We start from the raw sequence: 22,903 nt of genomic DNA, 5'->3' as shown, positions 1-22,903 counted from the left end.
TACAAAAAATAACCGCATTCAAAAATAAAACAATGTAAAACTTTAGAACCTACAAGTCCACTCAATTCTACTTCAGCCAATCACTCAGCCAATTTTTCCCTCCTGCCACCCAGGAGTTCAGTCACAAATTTAATTAACACATTGTTTTTTAACTAGCATCATCAGCCTGGAAGCATGTCCTCTGGAATGGTGGCTGAAGCATGATGGGGCATACGAATGGTTAGCATATCTGGCACATAAATACCTTGCAATGCTGATTACAAAAGTGCCTGTTCTCACTTTCAGGTGACATTGTAAATAAGAAGAATGCCGCACTATCTCTTGTAAATGTAAACAAACTTGATTGTCTTAGCAATTGGCTGAACAATAAATAAGACTGAGTGAACTTGTAGGCTCTAAAGTTTTACACTGTTTTGTTTTTGAGTGCAGTTATGTAACAAAAAAAAAATCTACATTTGTAAATTGCACTTCTATGATAAAGAGACTGCAACACAGTACTTGTATGAGGCGAATTGAAAAATACTATTTCTTTTGAGACTAACAAATTCAACAAATTTGTGGGCTAGAACCCACTTCATCAGATGCACTAAATTTGTTGGTCTCTAAGGTGCCACAAGGACTCCTTGTTGTTTTTGCTGATACAGACTAACACAGCTACCACTCTGAAACTATTTCTTTTGTTTATCATTTTACAGTGCATATATTTGCAATCCAAAATGATCATTGTACACTTTGTATTCTGTGTTATAATAGAAATCAATATATTTGAAAATGTAGAAAAACATGCAAAAATATTTCAGACATTTCAATTGGTATTCTATTGTTTAACTGTGTGATTGTGCCAATTCATTCTTTTAACTGTGATTAATTTTTTTGAGTTAATCACGTGAGTTAACTGCAATTAATCGACAGCCCTAATCAGAACCATACTCCGGAGCCACATGTATCTCTTCAGAAGTTAATATGCGGCTCCTTGTATAGGCACCGACTCCAGGGCTGGAGCTATAGGCGCCAACTTTCCAATGTGCCGGGGGGTACTCACTGCTCAACCCTTGGCTCTGCCACAGGCCATGCCCCCACTCCATCCCTTCCTGCGCCCTTCGCTGAGCCAGCCATGCCCTCACTCCTCCCCCGCCCCCTCCCAAGCCTCCTGCATGCCAAGAAACAGCTGATTGTGAGGTGCTGGGAGTGGGATGGGGGAGCTGATGGGGGGCTGCTGGCATATTATTGTGGCTCTTTGGCAACATACATTGTTAAATTCTGGCTCCTTCTCAGGCTCAGGTTGGCCATCCCTGCCCTAGTCCATGTCTTGATGAGTGTCTTACAAGGTGTGAATTCCGTAAGTCTTGGAGGAGCAAGGCACATATATTGTGTCCTATGTGTTTCTTTTACCTACCAGCTGCAAATATACGAGTATGTATCTATGCATGTCCCCAAAGACAGAAGTTTTTCCAACTTCTTTCTACTACAAAAGTAACTAAAACTAAACCTTGTGTCACTCCCAGGTACATTATAAAGATTATTATAAAATGAGTGGGAATATAAAATCAATTTGGGAGTAAAGAACTCAGTAAACACTGCATATTGCCAAGGAGATTCAAAAAAAGGCAGCTCTCAAGGTAGTGATATTATGGCACAAAGGCCACAGCAACTTCTTTAAATAAATGAACATCAACAATATAAACCAATGACAGAGGCAAATGAATACAAGCTTTGTGGCAAAAGGTGGCTGTAGTCTCTCAGTCTAACTGTGAGCTACTTTGTACCATCTGGCACATCCCAATGTGAAAACAGCTATACAGCCAGCCCTAAATGTGTGGCTTCCACCAAGCTATGCTCCTTCCCTTGAGATGGTTAGAGCCATCAGTGAGATACAATCCAGATTGGCTGGTACAGAGAGACTTTATGGCAGCCTCACATCTGAATCCCACAATTCCAGGAGACATAAACCCCCTACCACCTACTGCACTGCCCTAAACGGCTCAATACATGAGCTGAGGGGGGAGAACCTCAATGACCTTTTTCTCCCCCCTCAGCTCATCCTAAGGCTACATTTTACACCTGGAGCTGGGGTATGATTCCTCGCTCATGTACATACACTCACGTTAGCTCTCATCTAAACTAGCACATTAAAAATAGCAGTGTAGCCATGGTAGCACACAAAGCAATGGAACAGGCTAGTTCCCCTAAGGACAAACTCGCCCTAAACCCTGTGGGTACATACTCAGGGCTGTGCCACCACTGCCCGTGCTCCTGCAGTACTACTATTTTTAGTGTGCGACCTCAGATGAGAGCTAGCATGAATATGTGTACACAAGCTAAGAATCACACCCCGAGCTCATAGTGTGGACAGACCCAGAATGGGAGACTGAGACAGTTCCCCCACTCACTGAAAATATGAGTATTCATTACAGGAGCAATCTTTGGAACTGTTAGACACAAGGCTATGATTAATTAATCAGCATAAGGAGCCCCTGACATTCATTCAAGGAAATCTTCAGCAAACCCAATCCACATGACCACTGTCCCACCAGTCTGAGGGTCTGTGTGGAGGCCAGAGAAGCTGAAGGGGGGACAGTAGTATACATTCTCATAGAAGCAAAAATTCTAAAAATGTATTAAAGCTTAGCTTGCCTGACCCAGACTGCAAATTCTATTTTTATTCAAATTAAAGAATTAAGGTTACAAATAAACAAATCAATTATATACTCACGCTGCGAGAATAACTACTATTTAACCTAAAGAGACACAGGAATTAACCAAGTCTGTTTGCTACTCAACTCTTTTTTCTATGGTTCTGGAATAATAAATAGCAACCTGACAGCTCACCTTCCCAAATCTCATCCAGAAACACATTATAACCTTATAATTCTAGACACAGAAACTATAAACTGTTTAATTTAACTATATACTATTACTAGAATGCTTAGTATGCAATACAAATGGGTTTTAATAATCCATATTATAATCATATTTTTCTGAAAAAGCATGTTTATTCTTTGCTTTATTCTTAGCCTAAGGAAACTGAATACAAAAAAATTACTTGAGATATACTTTTACCTTCCCAGAAACCTGCAGAACCCATTTCTACATCTCTGTTTTATTTTAAGTGAATTTTAGTCCTTTTAAAAGAAGCTGACTTGACAACACTGGAGAATGACCTCTAATTTATACACAGAACACATATATAAGAATTAGCAATGAAGATCTTGCCACAATACTGTGACTCCAGGGAAAAGACTGTCAAAAAAAAAAAAAAGTGATATTCTCACTAAATTCCACTTACTATTCCAAAGTCCACTGACAATTCTAGAATACCTCGGTGTTTCTATTAAAATGAGCAGCCATAAAATACTTAATATTGACATTTAAATCATTAGGCTTCAGAGTTACTGCACCACTGAGCTCCTGCTCCTTGGAGCTATTGTTCCAGTCTTTCTGCAGACTCACTGGCCTCTTTACATTAGACAAGTTTAGATCTCCAGGTTTGGTCATATCACCAGCCTTTGCACCAGTGCAGTATATACACACTACAACTCCACTGTTGGAAAAACATTTTAATATATCGACACCAAGCACATTCCACAGCCATTCTTGTATTTGTGAGTTCTGGGACTCCTGACCCCCTATCACATAATTGGCACTGTAGCCTTTGGAAGATCTCCAGAAAATGGTTGCCACAACCCAATGCTGAAGTGATGAAGTTGAAGATTATACTATGAGTTTTGTTTATCCTAGAGTTCACCAGTTTCCACCTGTTTCCAACATCACTCTCCTTCCTCAACCCCATGGAATAAGCTCATTACATGGAAAACCCATTTCTAGAAAGAATGGATGGTGTGAAGTCTTGTGACAATGAAGGAAAATACCACAGGTGAAATTCACATGTAGACTGAGGATTATGATCTATACCATATTCGTACCTTTAGGCGCTTGAGTAGTCCCACTGACTTCCAGGACTATTTATATGTATAAAGTTATGCACCTACTTAAAGTACCTTCCTGAATCAGATCTGTATTACTACAAAGATCCTTACATAAATAATCAATGACAGCTAACAAAAAACACTTGTTTTGTAAGAATAGTATATGTACAGCCTAGTGTGTAGGGAAAATTATTGTGAACAATGCATGTAGCTAAAATTTATTTTGAGTATTACTGATGACAATTATGGGAAACTTAGCATAGATTGAGGAAATACACTTACAAATGTACAACACAAAATTATTTATTTTTAGAAATGTTGCTACTGTTCCCCACCCCCATTTTCTCCTATAAAATTTGACCATCCTACGCAGTTTCTATTCTTATGACTCGCTAATTTGCGTAATTTTAACACAGGCTAGCTTATTTCTGCAATTTTTTTTTCATAATTACACTCATCACAGAAACTGTCAGTATCTAACGAAGGATAATTTCTGCTATTATAAGATACTTAAAAGATCGTTTTCATGAATAATTCTTAATATGAATCATTACATTCAAATAATGTCAGAAATAAAAATTGTATATAATTGCAAACAACATTCCCTTTTTATGGAAGAATATGGTTTTTGAACTTCATACAGGTATAGTAATTAATCTTTCAGAGCAGCACTAAGAAGGCTGAATCACTTCCGCAAGGGAAATGTAAATCTTAGTTTTCATACAAAGTCTATTCGATTAAATATTTATCTCAGAAATAGTAGTAGTACAGCTTGCACCAGAGATGCTGAATTACTTACACTCCCTGCCCCGCAAAAAAAAAAAAAAAAAAAAAAAAAAGATATGGTTCAATCTCACGTTAACTGGCAGATTTTAGAAATGAAATTTTCATCCTACAGCTCAACACAGGACAGTAATGATCAAAAGCTGCTACTATTTAATGACAGTTCGGTGATGTACTCGCACATAAAATCATCTCAGTGTAGGTCTCAATCCAGACCCTTGAGGACAACTGTCCAAACTGCAAAACTAACTGGTACCCTTTGGCAGGGTCAGAAGAGCCACCAGGGATAATGGGCACAGAGACTAAACTATCTTTTCATCCTTAGAGCTGGTTCTTTCAGAAAGGGGGAAACAAGAACTACTGCTGCTCATATTGTTTTTGTTCTGTGAACTTCATTCTCCAAAATCAAAAGAGGGGCTTGGGATTGATAATCTCTAAAACAAAAGAATATAAACTCATTTAAAAAAACACAGAAAGGAAAGTTACTTATCTTTAACCTGGAATTCTTCAAGATGTGTTTTTTACATTTTTTACATTTACTTCTGAGGTGCGTGTCCCGGAGAGTAGAATGCTTTAGTCAGCAATGTCAATTGGTCACACCTGCTCTTGATGGCCTCGATCCCCTCCCCTCTTTGAAGGTATAAAGGGGGCTAAGCTGGAGCCTAACCAACCCTTAGATCCTGCAAGTTCAGGTTATTAGACTCAACAGCAGTGGGGAAAGAAGGGTGGGTTGTGAACACATTTAAACAATACACCTCTTGAAGATTTCCATTTACTAACGGTATGTAGGAGGAAAAATACCTTCAACTTCAGTCATTTTGGTCTTAGAATTTACTGTTTCACACTATAGTCTAACTCTGTCAAAGATCAATTCTAAAATAGTGTCAGCCCCAAAATGGGAGGCAAATTTAAGAAACAGGCTGAAATATCAGAATAACTCCTTGAAAATATATAAAATTTTGTGTAATAGCTTCATGATTCAACTGCAATTTTAAATGGACAATGTTCTCATTCCAGCTTTCCACAGAATAAAGATAATCAGAAGTCTAAACAGACATCAAGTAATGTGGTCAGAGCATTTTAGCAGAACATGTTCCCTCCTCTGCTCCCCACTTTGCCTGGTACAAGGAGTGCTTCATGGGACCTTGCTCAAGTCAGAATACAGCTGTTTTGGCAGTAATGTAATTGTCCAAACCTGTCTGTATCCAGGAATCAAATAGATCTTGAATTCGGCTCTGAAGTGTAAAATTAACCACAACAATTACTTTAAGAAACTGGAATTTTTTGCAATGACATGTACTATATTATTTACAGTTCCAAAGAGTCAATGAATTATTAATAGGTTCCACACTGCAACAGGTGATGTGTAAATATTAAAGCAAAACTTTCTAATTGACTATTCTGTATAAGGAACAATAGATTGACTGTCATGAAATAGATAAGCAATAATTTTGACAGGATTTAAGATAATGGTGTTTTATACGCTCACTTCTGTGAAGCATGAACTGGAAGGTCAAGCTCTTCCACTGCCAGGGAATGTGGATGTGACACTATATTCCCACAACCAGAAGTCAGAAGACCTTTAAATAAATTATTATAAAATTCTGGTAAATGAGATTTAGCCAGTGAAAGTGAAATATCAAATTACATAGCTTGAGCCATCTATACCATGCCCATCAACAAAGCATAGGAAAATTACAATACCCATCACCTAACAAGGTTTCTCCCCCTCAAGTTAAGATATTTTCCATAAAGGGAAAATAATTCCATATGGAAAAGGGGCCTTTCACTTCAAATTACAAGTGATTGTTGCACTTCTTGATAATGCATACATTTCTATTACACAAATAAATCACTTTCCAAATAGGTTGTTTACACTGACCTTAGAGCTTGGTGGGGCAGCTAGTACAGCCACTCCCCATCACCACCATTGTAACAGATCGGGACTAAGGAGAGAGGTGAGGGAAAAGCCTCATGCATTAATGGGACCAAAAATGGTATTACTCGTTTTGTTGCTTCTGTTCAACTGATCATTAACCTCACTCTGGTTTAAGATGTTCAATATCACACCATTGTATTACAGAGCCCTAGTAAGCATTAGTATCTGTACAAATCTTAATATTTTAGTCCCAAAATGAGGTAAGTTCAACCAGAAAACATACAGTTGAATGAACTGCAGAGTCCAGATCACAATTCTTTCAAAACGGTGAAGGTGGCCAAGAGGACCTCAGAAAATGTGTTTCATAACAAGATATTCAGAACAGAAAATAATCAGATAAAACATTCCCCACCTTCACAACTGGGCAGATTTTCTTTCAAGTCAGGAGATATTGCTGAATATATTCACAGAGATATTGCTGTAGAAAATACGTCTTTTTTTACCATCCTAGGAGCCTGTTGTAGGCATCGTCTCTCCTGAAACAACTTTAGAGGTTGGGTCTTGAAAATAGTTTTGGGTAACAAGCTTTTGCTGGTCAGTGTGGACTGGACAAAACATTTTTGACGCGCAGATAAGATACTGGTTTTCATTCTTCCATTCACTGACAGCAATGAAGCTGTGTCAATTAACACTAATAGAGAACATGGACCAACTTTTTAGGTATGATATGGTTTAAGCCCATATTTAAAAGTGCCTTAAAACAGGTGAAAGAGTTGCAACAGTGCAAGTACTTTTTTGCCAAAGTTTTAACATGTCATTGGTGCATACTGGTTTCAGCGAATGCCTTTAAAGAAAAAAAACTACCGAATGTGGGATCAAAGGATAGATGCGGTAACTCAGCTCCAGAATGCTGCTTAGCCTCTACAAGGGCAAAGATTTCTTCTGTGTGGTGTAGAGCTGCGAGAGATTGAATTACAGCAACAACTCTTGATGCTAGCAAATAGAACTGTGGTCAAGTCACTTGGGAAGGAGGACATATTTCTGTCCCCATGATTTGCATTATATGAGTTAACTTTTCATACTTTTTTTTTGTCATTTACCACTGCAGCTGCAATTTACTACCTCTACTACTACTAGCAATTATTTTGCTTTAAGAAGATTTATTCTCCTGCCCTGTACCCCAAGCTCTCAGCCTCACAGTATTCCTCAATCCGATGATGACAGAGAATAGAGGGTAGTATGTGATCAGCATTAGCTGTGACGAAAACACTTTTCGAGGAAAGGAGGAACTGAGGTGTACCGAGGCCCCTGCAATGGTAGGGAACTGATTAAGTGAGATATACCCAGATAATCCTGGCAAGTGACCTGTACTCCATGCTGCAGAATAAGACAAAAAACAACAACCACCAAAAAACAAGGTAACTGCCAATCTGACCTTGGGGAAAATTCCTTCTCAACCCCACATATGGTGATCAGTTAGCCCCTGAGCGTGTGAGCAAGAACCAGCCAGCTAAGCACAGGAGAGAGAGAATTCTCAGTGCCACCTCAGAGCACTGACCCATCCTGTTCAGTGTCCCGTCTCTAGCTGTGGCCCTCTCTGATGCTTAAGATGATGGAGACCAAAAAACCCCAAAATACATTGGAAGCAGGAGAGGAGAGGAAATCTTTTCTTGACCCCCCTACAGGAGACTAGCTGAAGCTATGAAGCATGAGCTTCAGGGCCTACTATTTTCTAGCCAAGTTATTTCAGTCATATCACAATTTAATGCTAATATCTCAACAATATTTTCCTTAGTGATGCACATTCAGGTCACAAACACTGGGAATGTGGCCTAACTTCTCAGTGGGACCACCAGAAAAATTACAACGGAGAAAAGGAAGTTACTCACATTGTGTAGTAACGATGGTCTTTGAGATGTGTCCCCTATGATTGCATCTACATCCCTGCGCTTCTGGTCAGAGATTTTTGGTAGCAGTATCCATCCATTCGGCCTGTGCATACTCTTTCCCTCCCTCATGTTGTGCCTCGAGGCTAATTATCATTGCATGGGCAAATCACCCTCAGTTTCTACTGCAAAGACTCCATCGAGAACTCTGAAGTAGAGGGGAGGAGGGTGGGTTGTAGAGCACACATAAGGGCACACATCTCAAAGACCACAGTTACTGAACAAGGTGAATAACTTCCTCTTCTTCTTCTTCAAGTAGCGTCCCTCTGGGTGCTCCATTGTAGGTGACTCCCCGAGCAGGATCCCCAATGGGAGGTTGGGGCTTCAGAGTCAAGTCTGTTATGGATGAAAACACTGTGGAGCCAAAGATAGTGTTGGAATCAGAGTGCTAATTGCTCCATCTCTAGCCAGGGGCAGTTAAAAACGAATTAAAGGTGGCTCGCCCATACAATGCTAATTAGCCTGGAGGCACAACACAAGGGAGGGAAAGAGCATGCATAGGCTGAACGGACACTGCTACCAAAGATCTCCAATCAGAAGAGCAAGGATGCAGACACACCTCAAGTAGAGCACCCACAGGGACACTACTCAAAGAAGAAATGTATGCTAAGAGGTTACCAAAACTGTAAGCATTGTCCATAGTTTACTGGTTGATTCACAGAACACCTTAAATGCACAACCCACATCCAGCCTTACCAAACTTTATAAAAGCACTATCTATTAATTATTCACATGGATACTGAGAATTACAAACATTAGAATAGGATTTTTTCTGACTCACTTTCCTGAAATAATTATGGGAAAATACTTCTGAAACAGGTTATTATAATATTTCAATCAATAACCACAACACGAACAGATTTTATTTGTAGACTGTTTAATAAATACAGGATCTTCCATTTCATTTGATCTTTTTTCAAGTAATTCCTAGCTTAGAATGAATATAGTTGTTAGGGCTGTCAAATGATTAAAAAAATTAATCATGATTAATTGCAGTTTTAATCACACTGTTAAACAACAGAATATCAATTTAAATTTATAATAAATATTTTTGGATGTTTTCTACATTTTTAAGAATATTGATTTCAATTACAATGCAGAACACAATGTGTAGAATGCTCATTTTATATTATTTTTATTACAAATATTTGCACTGTAAAAAAAGATAAACAAAAGATACAATCTACAGGTTGAAGCATGAAGGGGCACACGAATTATTAGCATATCTGACATGTAACTATCTTGCAACGCCGAGCACAACAGTGTCATGCCAACGCCTGTTCTCACTTTCAAGTGACATTGTAAATAGGTAGTGGGCAGCATTATCTCTCGTAAACTTGTCTGTCTTAGCAACTGGCTGAACAAGAAAATAGGACTAAGTGGATGTGTAGGCTCTAAAGTTTTACATTATTTTGTTTTTGAGTGCAGGTATGTAAAAGAAATTCTACATTTGTAAGTGGCACTACCGTACTTGTATGAGGTGAATTGAAAAAATACTATTTCTTTTTATCTTTTTTACAATGCAAATATTTGTAATAAAAATAATATAAAGTGAGCACAGTACACTTTGTATTTTGTGTTGCAATTTAAATCAATATATTTGAAAATGTAGAAAAACATCCAAAAATATTTATAAGAAATTTAAATTGGTATTCTATCACTGTTTAAACAGCACAATTAAAACTGACTAATCATGATTAATTTTTTTAATCGAGTTAATATGTTTTGAGTTAACTGTGATTAATTGACCGCCCTAGTAGCTGTACATTTACCTCTCTTCCAGTAAGGTCAGACTTTGATATCTGCAAAACACTACACCACAATACTGAGTTAAAGAATTTCACTACAAGAGTAATCAAATTCTTTCATTCACAAAGGATGCCAGGAAAAAAGACTCAAAATGTAAGGATTCAAGTTGTGTATGTCAATGGAACATACTTCCATATTTAAAGTACTTAAAAGAGCACTGAAAAGGTTTTTACAGCCTGTCAAGAATTTTTCCCCTGCTACTTTAGTTCTCCAATAAAAAAAAGTTTCAATTAAAAAAGCCAGACATTTTTTCCCCAGTCTTATACTACACTGCAAAGGAATCTAATTTTCAGTTCCACATAGGACACTCAAAAAAACAAACAAATCTCAGCTTCTCCAAATGTCCCTTTATAGAACAATATGATATACATGTGACAAATGGGAGAAGCTTCACAATCAACCTCTATGAGTTATTTAAAGGTGTAAGCACAGCAGATCTACTGGAGGATGAAACTACTTTACCAACAAAAGTGTAGTCTTCTAGGTATCCATTTTACCGTACTATTAAACCTTTCATCAAAGCCACACTTCTGAGCTTAATGCCAGTCAGATCTAGTACTGGCGCACACACACGTTTTTAAGGATATGATAAAGCAGGGGTCGGCAACCTTTCAGAAGTGATGTGCCGCGTCTTCGTTTATTCACTCTAATTTAAGGTTTCACATGCCAGTAATACATTTTAAGGTTTTTAGAAGGTCTCTTTCTATAAGTCTATAATACACAACTAAACTAGTGTTGTATGTAAAGTAAATAAGGTTTTTAAAATGTTTAAGAACCTTCATTTAAAATTAAATTAAAATGCAGAGCCCCCCGGACCGGTGGCCAGGACCCAAGCAGGGTGTGTGCACTGAAAATCAGTTCGCGTGCTGCCTTTGGCATGCGTGGCCTAGGTTGCCTACCCCTGTTATAAAGAGATAAATGCTGACTCCCACACCAATCTCGCCCACATTCTATCAAGGGCAAAATAGACTGAGGAATTTTGTGTGCCACTAGGAGGAGGATGACTGGAAACAAAAAACAACACAACGTTTAAAAACACCCTGATCTCATTAGCCACAATTTGCTTAATTCAAAATAAAATAGGGTCTTACTGAACACCGATAACATCAGAGGAACTAAGCTTACAAACATGTTAGCTTGCTGGAGATGAAACCTGCCCCATTCTAACGACAGCAGAGTCTTTATTATAGGCACCAACTGGGTACTGAGGAGTTCATAAAACAGAACAAAAATCTGTAATATTGAATATCTCAAAATTACAGTAGGCATGATGCATACATGACAGTATGATGCACTGCATCACTGTCTTGTCTTTCAAGATGATGTCCAGTGCATTGAAGGCATCAGAATGTGAAAGGATGTCAATGTGTTCTTCACTGGCATCAATTTTAGGAAAAAATGGTTCATTTAACTGGTCACTCATAAGATTAGTGTATGTAAACATCAATGTTCTACTGTATCATACATTTTTTGGTCTACCAAAAAATATTCCCTAGTTTGGCAATTATTTAGGTATTTAAATGGTCTCCAGCATAGTACTATGAGCACTTCCCAAATATCTGAAATAGAAAACACTTACTCTCTACTCCCAAGCTGAATCATCATCAGCAATCTAGTCAATCATCTTTCTTTACAACCATTCCTCTGTCAACATAATGGGCACAAGTTCATATAAACATACCTCAAAAGTGTGCCATCACCTTATATATAAATATAATTCTAAAACTCTGAGATCTTGACGCTCCTCTCCTTGAAAAGTGAAAGACAACATTTTTATTTATATTCCTAATGGAGAAAAATTGTCTTGTCAAGGAGAAGTAACCTAGACCTATTCTTGTAGTGAGGATGCCTTGCAGCATCTCCCAGATTGGGAGATGCCACTTAAGGATTTCTTCCTCATTATTATCAGAGTTTAGGAGCTCTCATCATGAACCTGGACTCTATTGTACTATGCACTGTAACAATATAACAAAGACAGTCCCTGACAAAAAAGAAAATTAAGTGCCTTAAGCACTGTCCTTTTGCTCTGGACTTGCAGCTGAAGCACTCTCCAAGGCGCTCTTTTAAACTTTTTTAGTTGTACAAGTTAGTTTTTCATTTTCTACAGCACAAAGTCACAAATAAGCATAAAACAAAAAGCATTTTCAGACAGTACTTAACTCAGCTGTAGAAATGATGACCACTTTAGACAGAGACGTAGCTAACTGTCAGCTCTTAAGAGGACTGTGTCTTCCTATAAGTCTAAACACCACCTACCATGCTTTGGGCACTACAGTAGTATAAATAATAATGGAACAAAAAAGACACCTGATCTTGGGCTCTGTGGATTGTGTACCTCACCAACTTAGCAAAACATAAAAATTTTAGTTATCTAAAATACTCAAACAACTGTAACAGCTCGCCTCTTTCTACATTATTATTAGCCAAAATATTTCATACTAATGCATGGCTGCCTTTTTTTTTCAAAAATATTTTCTACGATGTCTCATAATCAATATATTCTTCACTAATGGACAGCAATCTTTTTGTCAATCATGATGGAATGGTATATGCTATGTGTCTTCCCTGTACAGATTTCTCTCCTCATTTTCTCCTTACCTTCTGCTGTTTGACCTTCTCTTTTCAGCATCTGGACAGCTCCTACATACTTCTTGAGTTGTACTTTCAGCACTTCATTCTCCCTGCAGGTACAACAGTAAGAGAAAAATATTAGTACATTACCAAATATAAAAGAAGATAACCCATTTCACACATGAAACAAATGATAAAAATAAACATTCATAAATATTACTATGTTTTATCTTCAAAACTAAAAGCAGTAACCTGTAAAGAGAATTACCACAAAGGTAGTATCTAACACATACATCAGTAACACTGCAATAGGAAAACTAGTTTTCCAGCATGAGGGGAATGTGTGGCCAAGTGAAATATAGGCCAATCAATACAATATATTAAATAATTTATAACCCACAGCTTCTACATCACTTTCTGTCTATATTAGGCATCTCTAACCACATATCCACCATCATCATAGATCTGACCGTGGCTTGCATGCCAAAAGTATAGCTGGTTAATAATTGAGGGTGGACTATAAACAAAGAAATGCAGCAGTGGTTCACTTTACATACGAGTTATTTTATTCTATTTTTTCCTATGGTCCAAGTATTTACTGCTGAACAAATAAATAATTAATTCAGAACTTGAAACTGACTGTACTAGTGAAAGAGACTGACAGCCCACTTTGTAAAAAAAACTATTCAGAATGTAATTTTCAATGTACAGCTGCTAATTGAGAAAAATGCAGTAAAGTGTAAGTTACACATTTTTATTCTATTTTTCAAAGTTTATCTTCTACATCCTCATTATTTTCAATTGGAGAGAAGCAAATATTTAAATGTCCCACTATTTTGCTGCCACTAATGACACTAAAAGCTTTAGTTAAGGTCTGAAATAGAAAAGGATTGTAACAGCCTGAATTTCAAACAAAGATATAAATCAGCCACCCCTTTGAGTTCATTCAATCTCATTAATTCAATAGAAGCATTTATACAGAAGAAACAGAATTTAACTTTGTCAAGGAAGTGAATACAGAAAACCCTTGTGTAATAAAGCTTCTAGATAATCTCACTCAACATGGCATAAAAAGCACTTCATACTGCAAATGTTTTGCAAGTGGCTTGGAAGTAAACTCTGCCTGTAACAAGAAGAGACTTGGCTTCCCAATACTTCCCTCAAAACAAGAGGCTTTTTTCAGTATAGTAGACACTTGTCACTCTCTCAAACTACAGATTTAGAATGTGAGGCCATGCAGAACAGTCTGCCACAGAAAAGTAGAAATGGAGATGCAGATTCAACTGTTTAGAAAGATTGCTTTTCTAAAATAGATATACCAGGTGGAAAAGCCTTGGAAGCACATTCTCCCTTAGAGGAAGCAAGCTAAATTGTACATTTGGCAGCTAGACTGGTTAGGGGGGAAAGTATGCAATGCCTCAGAGGCAAGAGGCAGTCCAAACAGCAATCCAAAAAAGGCAGTCCAAAAAACTTTAAAGAGCTACAACTATCCCAGTAGACAGTCCTCTCCGGTCCCTACAGTAGGGTATCTTCTGTAGGAGTGCTGCCCATCAAGATCCTCCTCCACCGCACTCAAAACATAAAGGACCGCATATTGCATTCCAGCTAATAGCACTATGCCACCAAAAGATACCATCAAAAGAGTCAATGCTAAATTACGTTGAACTCTTAATTATTTGTTATGCAACATGAGGAAAGGGAACATTAATGGGAGAATGCAATATTAAATTAACCTTTTTTAAATGGCTAATTTCTATCTAATTATGCAGTGCCAATGGAAATAGGATGAATTTGAAACTTTAACACTCTTTTAGAGTTGATATAGGGCTATGAAAACTAGACAGAAACACACTACTTGAATTATTTTAAATATTGTCAATAGCATGAAATTAGGTGCCAGGAATTGCACTTAATCCTGTACCACACAGCAAGCAGACTTAAGCCTCCACAGCAAAAGTAAGCACGCTCTTACTTTCTCACCATTAATCTGGCCTCAACAGAAGTTCATTTCTGCTTCCACTTTCCTGGAGGAAAAGGTTTTCAATTTCCAATTATTCTGCAATCCCACAATTGCAGCATCAAATACTGCATTTGAATCTGAAAGTAAATCCAATTATTCTGCTAGATTCCCAATCAAGTTCAGCCTAGAATAGTAACAATAGAAATTTTAACTGTAGCCTCAAGTTTCTGTGACACCATCTAATAAAAATATTGAGAAAGTCATACTTATTTTGTCCCAATTGTACTGCCATCAAGCAATCCGTACTTCAGCTGCAGTAATTTAAACACGCACTGTTAAAATACAGGGAGGGCTTTCCCTTGGGACTATCTTAAGAAATTATTACTATACAAAAATGACAATATAGAACATTAAAGAGATCAGAACCCTTAGGAATTTATTGGAAAATTAGGCTGCTGCTATATTCTTTATTTAAAGGCCACACAGTTGTCAAGTCAGATTTCTGATCAATGCAACCTCAGTTTAATAGGAGTTTGCTAAATCCCATGGAGAAGGAACTATTCATTACTTAACTACGACATTTTAATAAAGTCCTTGAAAGTTTTATGCATTTTAGGATATTTTTAATTTCCTAAATATGTTAACTACAAAAACAAGTCTTTTTTTCTTCAGATGAAAACGAGAAAGGTGAGATTTAGAATAAGAAAACACAGTAATATTGTTTAATTTCATATACTAAATGACAACAGGATTAAGTAACTCATTCTTGGGAAATATTATATTTTATACCAAATCAGGGAGGAACCATTTGTCATTAACAGTGCAGACCTAACTATATTCAGTTTCAAATTAGGGGGTTTAAACATCAAAGGAATCGCAAGGCACGATAAACACTAGAATCTTAAAGGTACATTTTTAAGTTTGGGAAGATGGATAGGGAATCTCTCTATACTGAGAAACTAATACTATTTAAAAATATTGAAATTATATTATTGCATCAAAGCACTCTCAAAAAAACAAAACAACCAAAGTACACACTCACTTCACGAAGGTGGTTAAATCATATAAGATTTCATATTTAAGACCATTTAAAGCAAGCTACCATAGTTCAGTTCACATCTCATTTTCAAATGTGTCTCTTTGTAAATCAATCGGCCTAATATTACTTATTAGTCCTGAACATTTATTTTATAACACCAGAAGCAACAATCTAAATTCTAACACAGCACCCATCCCTGTGTTGTGTGAATTTCTTTTTATCTAAGGATCTCAAGGCACAAACACTTTGGCACCTGATTTAACACTCACTGAAACTGTCTTTCCATTGACTTCAATGTGTTAGATCAGGCTTGAGGGAACTTTGATTGGAACTGGGAGGGAAGACAGGGAGCAGAAAAGGAGCTAGGGAGTGTGGGGAAGGGACAGATTGGCTGGAAAAAGTTGAGTGGGACAAGGAGTGGGGTTTGGGGTGGGCAAAGGGCAAGAGACAGGACTGGAATAAGGACAGGCTGGAGAAGACAGGAACACATGTCAAGCAGGTGGAACAAACAGGCAGAAAAGTCTGTTCCCACTAAAGCATGCTCTCCTCCAGAACCCAAGATTCTCAAGTATTCCTCTGCAGTCAGTAAATAGCTGTGAAACCCACTAGCAAAGTGTGCCTCTCATCTCCCTCCAATGTCTGGCCCACAGAGGACAACAAGATACTATTGCTATCAGGCTGTTAGCTCAACTGCCAGAGGTCTATGCTGTGGATCGAAAGGTTACAACCCTGATGACGACCCATCTAGATGTCAATATGATGCCGAACGATAGAAATTCTGTTTTTTTCAGTTTGCTTTTTTAAAACCCCAGGAAATTACACACAAAAATTATGTTTAAAAAATGCTAAAATTGATAAGGGAATCATGCAAAAAAAGTTAGGAAATGACCGATCTAAGATTCCTCATGCAACCTTAATTCAACACACCCCCGCCCCCCCGCGTATTTTATTTGAGTATGCAACATATAAACAAACTAGCCAGGTGACTAATTTTGCGGGTGAGGGGGCATTCTTTTCAAAATTACACACAATTGCCCATTTTTGTGTAGACAATATGACAAAGTTTGTTTTTGACAAAACAGATTCATTTTCCAAACTCTCTTCTTTAGTAGGATGGTTAGACAAATATAGCATAAACCTACATTTCAGTATAAAGAGTGACAGCTTTTATACATCTCAAAGGCAAGGGGGATTTTTGTCAAACTAATATTCAGTCTGAAATTGATTCAAATAGTAGGAGGTGGTTGTCGATAGTTTTGCAACTGTATTCCACAACAAAAAATATAAAATATACTTCAAAGTTTTAACCAATGTGAACATTTTGTATTTCAAAAATTCAGTGGTTATTAACCTTTTATGAAAACATGCTTTTCAAAGCTAATTTCACTGGCATAGATAATACTGTAGCTTCACAAGATTTTATAATTAAATGATATAGTTAGCTTTTTCCTGTGTAAATTTTCCCCAAGGCAAATCAAACAATTGCAGACTTTCTTGACTACGGAATTTCAGCCTTTGTAACAGTATTGCTTTAAAAATAAAGTAAAAATATGTCACGAATGGTCATGAAGCACTAGTGGACTATAATGCATTATAGGCAAAAGAACAGAACACATTGCACATTGCAAAGTAAATATTAAAATTCCAACAGCAATCCAAGAAAAAACAGGAAATTGCTAAAAGGAAGAAGACAACAGGCTGTGCTCAAAGGTGAACTTTTGGACTAGGAGATTTATAGTGGAGTTCCTCCAGGACTGGTTTTGGGATCAATCTTATTTAATATTTTTATTAATGACCTAGACACACAAAGTAGGAGTGTGTTAAAGAAATTTGCTGATACAAAGTTGAGAGGATTCAATAATACAGAGGTGGACTGGAATATTATAGATGAAGAACTGGATGGCCTTGAAGACTGGAGTAACAGAAACGGGATGAAATGTATTGGGTCAAAATGCAAGGTCATGAACTTAGGGTTTAGTAACAAGAATTTCTGCTATAAGCTGGATTTCATCAGCTGGAAGCAACAAAAGAATCTAAGATCTAAGCGTGTGGGTCGACCACAGGATGACTATGAGCCGCAAATGTGATGCTTCTGCAAAAAAATGCAAAGACAATCGTAGGATGTATCACGTGAGGCACTTCCAACAGAGACAGAGACGTTATTAATGCCATTGTACAAGGCACAGGTAAAACCTCACTTGGAATACTGTGTACAATTCTCCTCACTCATGTTCAAGAAAGAGTCATTTAAATTGGAACAGGTGTAGAAAAGATCTACTAAGATGACCAGGGGAATGGAGGGCCTATTTTATGAGATATGACTAAAGAATGTGGCTTGTTTAAATTAGCAAAAGGAAGGCTGAGAAACATTGGGGGTAAACACCAGGGAGGGGGGAAAGCTATTTACGTTAAAGGACAGCGTTGCCACAAGAACAAATGGGTATAAACTGGCTATGAACAAATTCAAGCTGGAAATCAGAAGAAGGTTCTGAAACAGCATCCCAGTAAGAGAGTGGTTCTCAAACTAAGAGATTCCCATGACCCCTCAGGGAATCACAAGGTTATTACGTGAGAGTCACGAGTTGTCCGCCTCCACCCCCAAGCCCACTTCGCCTCCAACATTGAAAATAGTGCTAAATATAAAAAAAGGTGTTTTTAATTTATAAGGAGGGGATTGCACTCAGAGGCTGTGTGAAAGGGATCACCGATACAAAAGTTTGAGAACCACTGCAGTAAGAGCTCTTGGGGTATGTGGTTGACTGATCAGTTCCTAACTCAGGTGTTCGTAACTTTGAGGTTCTACTGTTTCTCACTTAGTTTCCTACCATTACAGGGGTTTTGGGCATTGGTGCACCTTGGTCCCTTCTATTCTCTGCCTGTAGCACATAATTAAGGCTGTGAGTTTGTCACAGAGGTCACGTTTGTCACAGAGCTGCAAGGGTGGTGCCTGCAGTAGCACTAGATCCTCATTACTGATGTGAGAATCATGGTTTCCAAGACTATAAAATGAAACATAGCTAATAAAGCTTAAATAGGGCATTAATTTTCAACAGCAGTGTCAAGCCTCTTCTTTGTTTTAAAGGAATGGTTATGGTAAGAAATTCATTCTAACACATGTATAAAATATTGCTTTGCTGAAGACAGACATTCTATTTTTACAATAACTATTAATGACACACAGACCCATACTACCTTAGCAACAGTTAATACTGTTCATATTGCCTTTCTTTAAAGCTACATGGGAAGAAGAATCATCAAGTAAGCAGTGAATGCAAGTCTTCCAATAGTTAAAAATCTCTATTTCTGCAGTAATTCTGAAGCTGAATTATCTCTATCCCCATTTTATCTTAGATGATCTAGTACTTGAGGAAAGACTGCTTAAAATTACTCAAAAAAACCCAGAACTACTCCATCTTTATGTATTTTGGCAATATAAATGTGTCAAAATTTTGCAAACGCTACTACTGAAATGATTCTTAATATGACTGCACTTAGTTTAATGTACCTGGCCTTTTAATTCATTATATACATATAATACTCTATACAAAACAGAAAATTCTACAAATCAAATGCAATTCCTCGCCTACATTACATGTCAACTCTGAATAGCTAAGGTTCCAAAACTGTAATACACTGAAACAATCAAATTTAGATAAGCTACGCCAATAATAATGACTATACAAGTGATAAAAAATTAATCAGGGTGGCAGCTGGAGGAGCAGGAGGCAGTTGCTGTTCAAGAACTGGCTCAGTAGCCTTGGCAGCTGGCAGACCCCAAACCCATTTAGCACCGGTCCAATAAGCCTCTCCAGGAGCGAATGCTTCCATTCCCTTTGGCCTCCTGCTCCATGAACCAGCTCATTAGCAGCGACTACTGCTAAAGAGCCTGGCCCTGCTGTGCCCTGACGAATTCAAACTGCTCCTGATTTCTCCTATCCATCTCTATGAACAGCTTTTCCAGGGTCCTTCTCCATCTGCCTCTGCTGTCTCTGGAGTACTGCTCCAGCCCTCCTTGCCAAAGGGTTTCCCTCTTAGGTACCAAAGGTCCTGCCAATTCAAAGACAAAAGTAGCATAATATTTTTTTTCCTTTGAAAGAAGCTGAGAAATCCTCCCACATAACACAACTTTGCTGTAGAAGGCCACAATTCTGATACTTTTCAGCATTCCAGAAATGCGACTGTTGGACTATCCTTGCTTTTCAGACAACTTTTGCAGCCCATGGGAAAGAACCAGAAGCTTCTAGTGGTAAAACACATACTAATGTTTTCAAAAATTTAAAATGTTCATAGTGTCTCATGGGGAGGGAAGAGGAGCAGTGCCTTCCAGGGCCTATGTTGCCAGTTTGCAACTTTTTCTCCAGATGTTGGTAAGTCTTTAAAGAACATGGCACTTTTCAAGGTACCAAAATGGAAGAGAGAAGTCTTCCAGTCTTGTGAAAGAGATCCAGCAATCTATGCTAGAGAGATGTTTCTGCTAATGTTCACCCCTTTACATACTGCTTAATGGAGGGGTTTGGTCAGTTGAACAAGCAGATTTGTACGGTTGTTGAATCTCAAGACTCAGCTAGAGTTTCTGCTATACCAGAAATTTGCCTAAATATGCTTAAAGGACTGGCAGGCAATTCAACTGGAAATTGACTATATTCTCAGCTAACATACAGAGTTTCTGTGCAAACGGAGATGCAAACCACGAACACTGCTCATCCGACCCACTCTGGCAACACCAGAAAATCCTGTCCTTGTGCCTGCATAACAACAGTAGACAGGGAAAGAAAGAGACACACTGCAACTTTATGTAGTGTCTTAAAGTTTCAGCTCAGCACAATAAACCACTCACCTCTCTGCTGCAAAGGGACAATGCACTGTGTTTATTTCATTGCCCAGCTGGATCCTTCTCCAATTCCCATGTCCCCCAGCCTGTGCAGCATGACTCCGTGTCAACAGAGACCAGACATCAGGGACAGGGATGGTAAAAATTTTGTAATCTTCCAAGGGGCAAAGGACTGATGTGACTAACTTTTCCTCAGACAACCAAAGTGTTCTACAGCTGTGTTCTGTTTCCTTGCTGGACCTAACCCCACATCCCTCCACTTCCCATCCCATCCCACCCCACAAGTCCACATGGCTCTTGTTTGTACGAAGCACTGAACTGTGTAATCTTCCAAGGGACAAAAGACAGCTGTTACTAACTTTAGAACTGCAACTGTGAGTCTTCCACAACTGTCCTATCCCCAACTGGGACCCTTCTAACCCACCCCTTCCCCCAGTTCACACTGACTGTGTGTTACAGGGTCACAAAGATTTTTTCCTTAATAGTCTGTTCTTAAGAAATATCTTTAGCCAAATGCATAATAGTTGTTAATCAGACATCAATAAAATCATTGATCTATAACTGTGTCTTGCTTGGGGACCATTTTGGGATAGAGCAGAGCAGGGGCTGGATGGGGAGGGGAAAGTTGGAGGAGTTTTGTTAGGACATGACAATGGCATGCTCTCAGCACTGTAATTCAAACAGTTCAGAGACATAGCAACACATGGTATGTGGTCTAGGGAGAAAAAGTCAGTGCACAGTACTCCAAAAGCCCTCAATCTTAAAATCAGGAATTCCGCACCAGAGCAAGAGGGGACTTTGCAGTGAGGATGCGGGTCCACTGCAACTTATCAGTCTCAGGTTCCGGTTCCCGCCACTACTCAGGGTCCTCCTCAGGTTTGTTGGGGAGTCTTGCTCAACCAGCTTCTCCAAGTAAAGGTACAGAATCGTATGCTCCTCATCCTCCAGGTCTTCTGAGGCACCCTCCATGGGCCCCCCTGCTTCCTTGCCCTCATCAGCATCCATCAGGCAATGAGGCCAGCAGGGCTGAGATGGAAATCATGAGCCACCTCTGGGTCTGTACTTGGAGGCCGTGATAGCTCCTCATAGAAGGGGCATGTATGACAAGCCCTCCCAGCATGATTGTTCGAGTCTTTGGCCTTTCTGTACATGAGACTCAAGTACTTGATGAATTCCCGGCACTGGGCCAGAGTCTGCTGAATACCCACCTGCTCCAGCCCTTCGTAAAATTCCCAGTACAGGTGAATGTTTCTGCCACTCCAAGAGAAATGGTGGAGAACGGTGTACTCCAACCACACACTGATCAGCACGCAGGTGTGGGAAAGGGGCCAAGCAGCTGCTCTACGAGCAGAATCCATTTTCACCTGTATTGACCTGAAAAGAGTGCAGAGGAAAGCTGTTCTGATATGGTCAGTGCAACGTGCTACTGTCACTGAAAATGGAGGGACAGGGACCTTTATGAATTGGGAAAGGGCCAGGAAGAAAAGGTTCAGTGCGTTGTGGGAATGGGGTAGAGCACTACTGAAATTTGAGACCTGGTACATGTCCCTTACACTCATCCATGTGCAAACTTACACAGATATGAGTCCATGCCACAGATGAGGCACGTACTTACCCACCCCTCTCAGGCATGCTAGCTCACTCACCCCTCTACTTCCTTCTGGGGTTTAGGTGCAGAAAATAGGGGGAGTATGGTCACGCACACTGACGCATATAATCACTAACGTAGACATACCATAAGGCAGCTGCTTTCTAACCCCTTATCCTCCAGGACTGTCTTTCTATTACAGTTCCCTTAATTACATACAGCCTATTCTTTTCAAATGAATCCATTCTCAACCTCTTCATCACCCATCACAGCTCCGCTGGGAGCAAAGAAGCGGGTGGAAGTGGCTGCATACAAGGAGGGTATAGAAATAAGTGGGAATATGAGAGAATAGTGAGGCAGGGGAAGAGGATGGGGTCAGAGAGAAGCAGCGGTGTGCATAATACAGTTGAGGTCAGAAGGCCTGTACTATGGGAAGAGTGCAGTATTAGGGAGACCAAGATCTCTCTCCATACTCCCATCTCAGCTCTCATGGCAGCACAGACTTGGTGCACAAGACAGCAGTGCAGTGAGGAATCTTTCAAGCACTCATGTCCAAGCTCGGATATAGTTA

The 22,903-nt window shown here is 38.8% G+C and overlaps 1 protein-coding gene across 4 annotated transcripts in view; it reads right to left on the bottom strand.

Annotated features, from left to right (window-relative positions):
- SNX29 (sorting nexin 29) overlaps positions 1–22,903 on the bottom strand; it is a 459,980-nt gene that overhangs the window by 314,167 nt on the left and 122,910 nt on the right. For all 4 annotated transcript variants that reach the window (XM_077828715.1, XM_077828713.1, XM_077828712.1 and 1 more), the window contains one exon: positions 12,942–13,024. In XM_077828715.1, coding sequence (XP_077684841.1) covers positions 12,942–13,024 — 83 coding nt within the window. The remainder of the gene's footprint in view (positions 1–12,941; positions 13,025–22,903) is intronic.

The sequence above is a fragment of the Eretmochelys imbricata genome, chromosome 10 (genome assembly GCF_965152235.1).
Source record: "Eretmochelys imbricata isolate rEreImb1 chromosome 10, rEreImb1.hap1, whole genome shotgun sequence".
Lineage (NCBI taxonomy): Eukaryota > Metazoa > Chordata > Testudines > Cheloniidae > Eretmochelys > Eretmochelys imbricata.
Note: the sequence above shows the minus strand (reverse complement) of the source record. Positions and strands in the feature narration are given on the sequence as shown.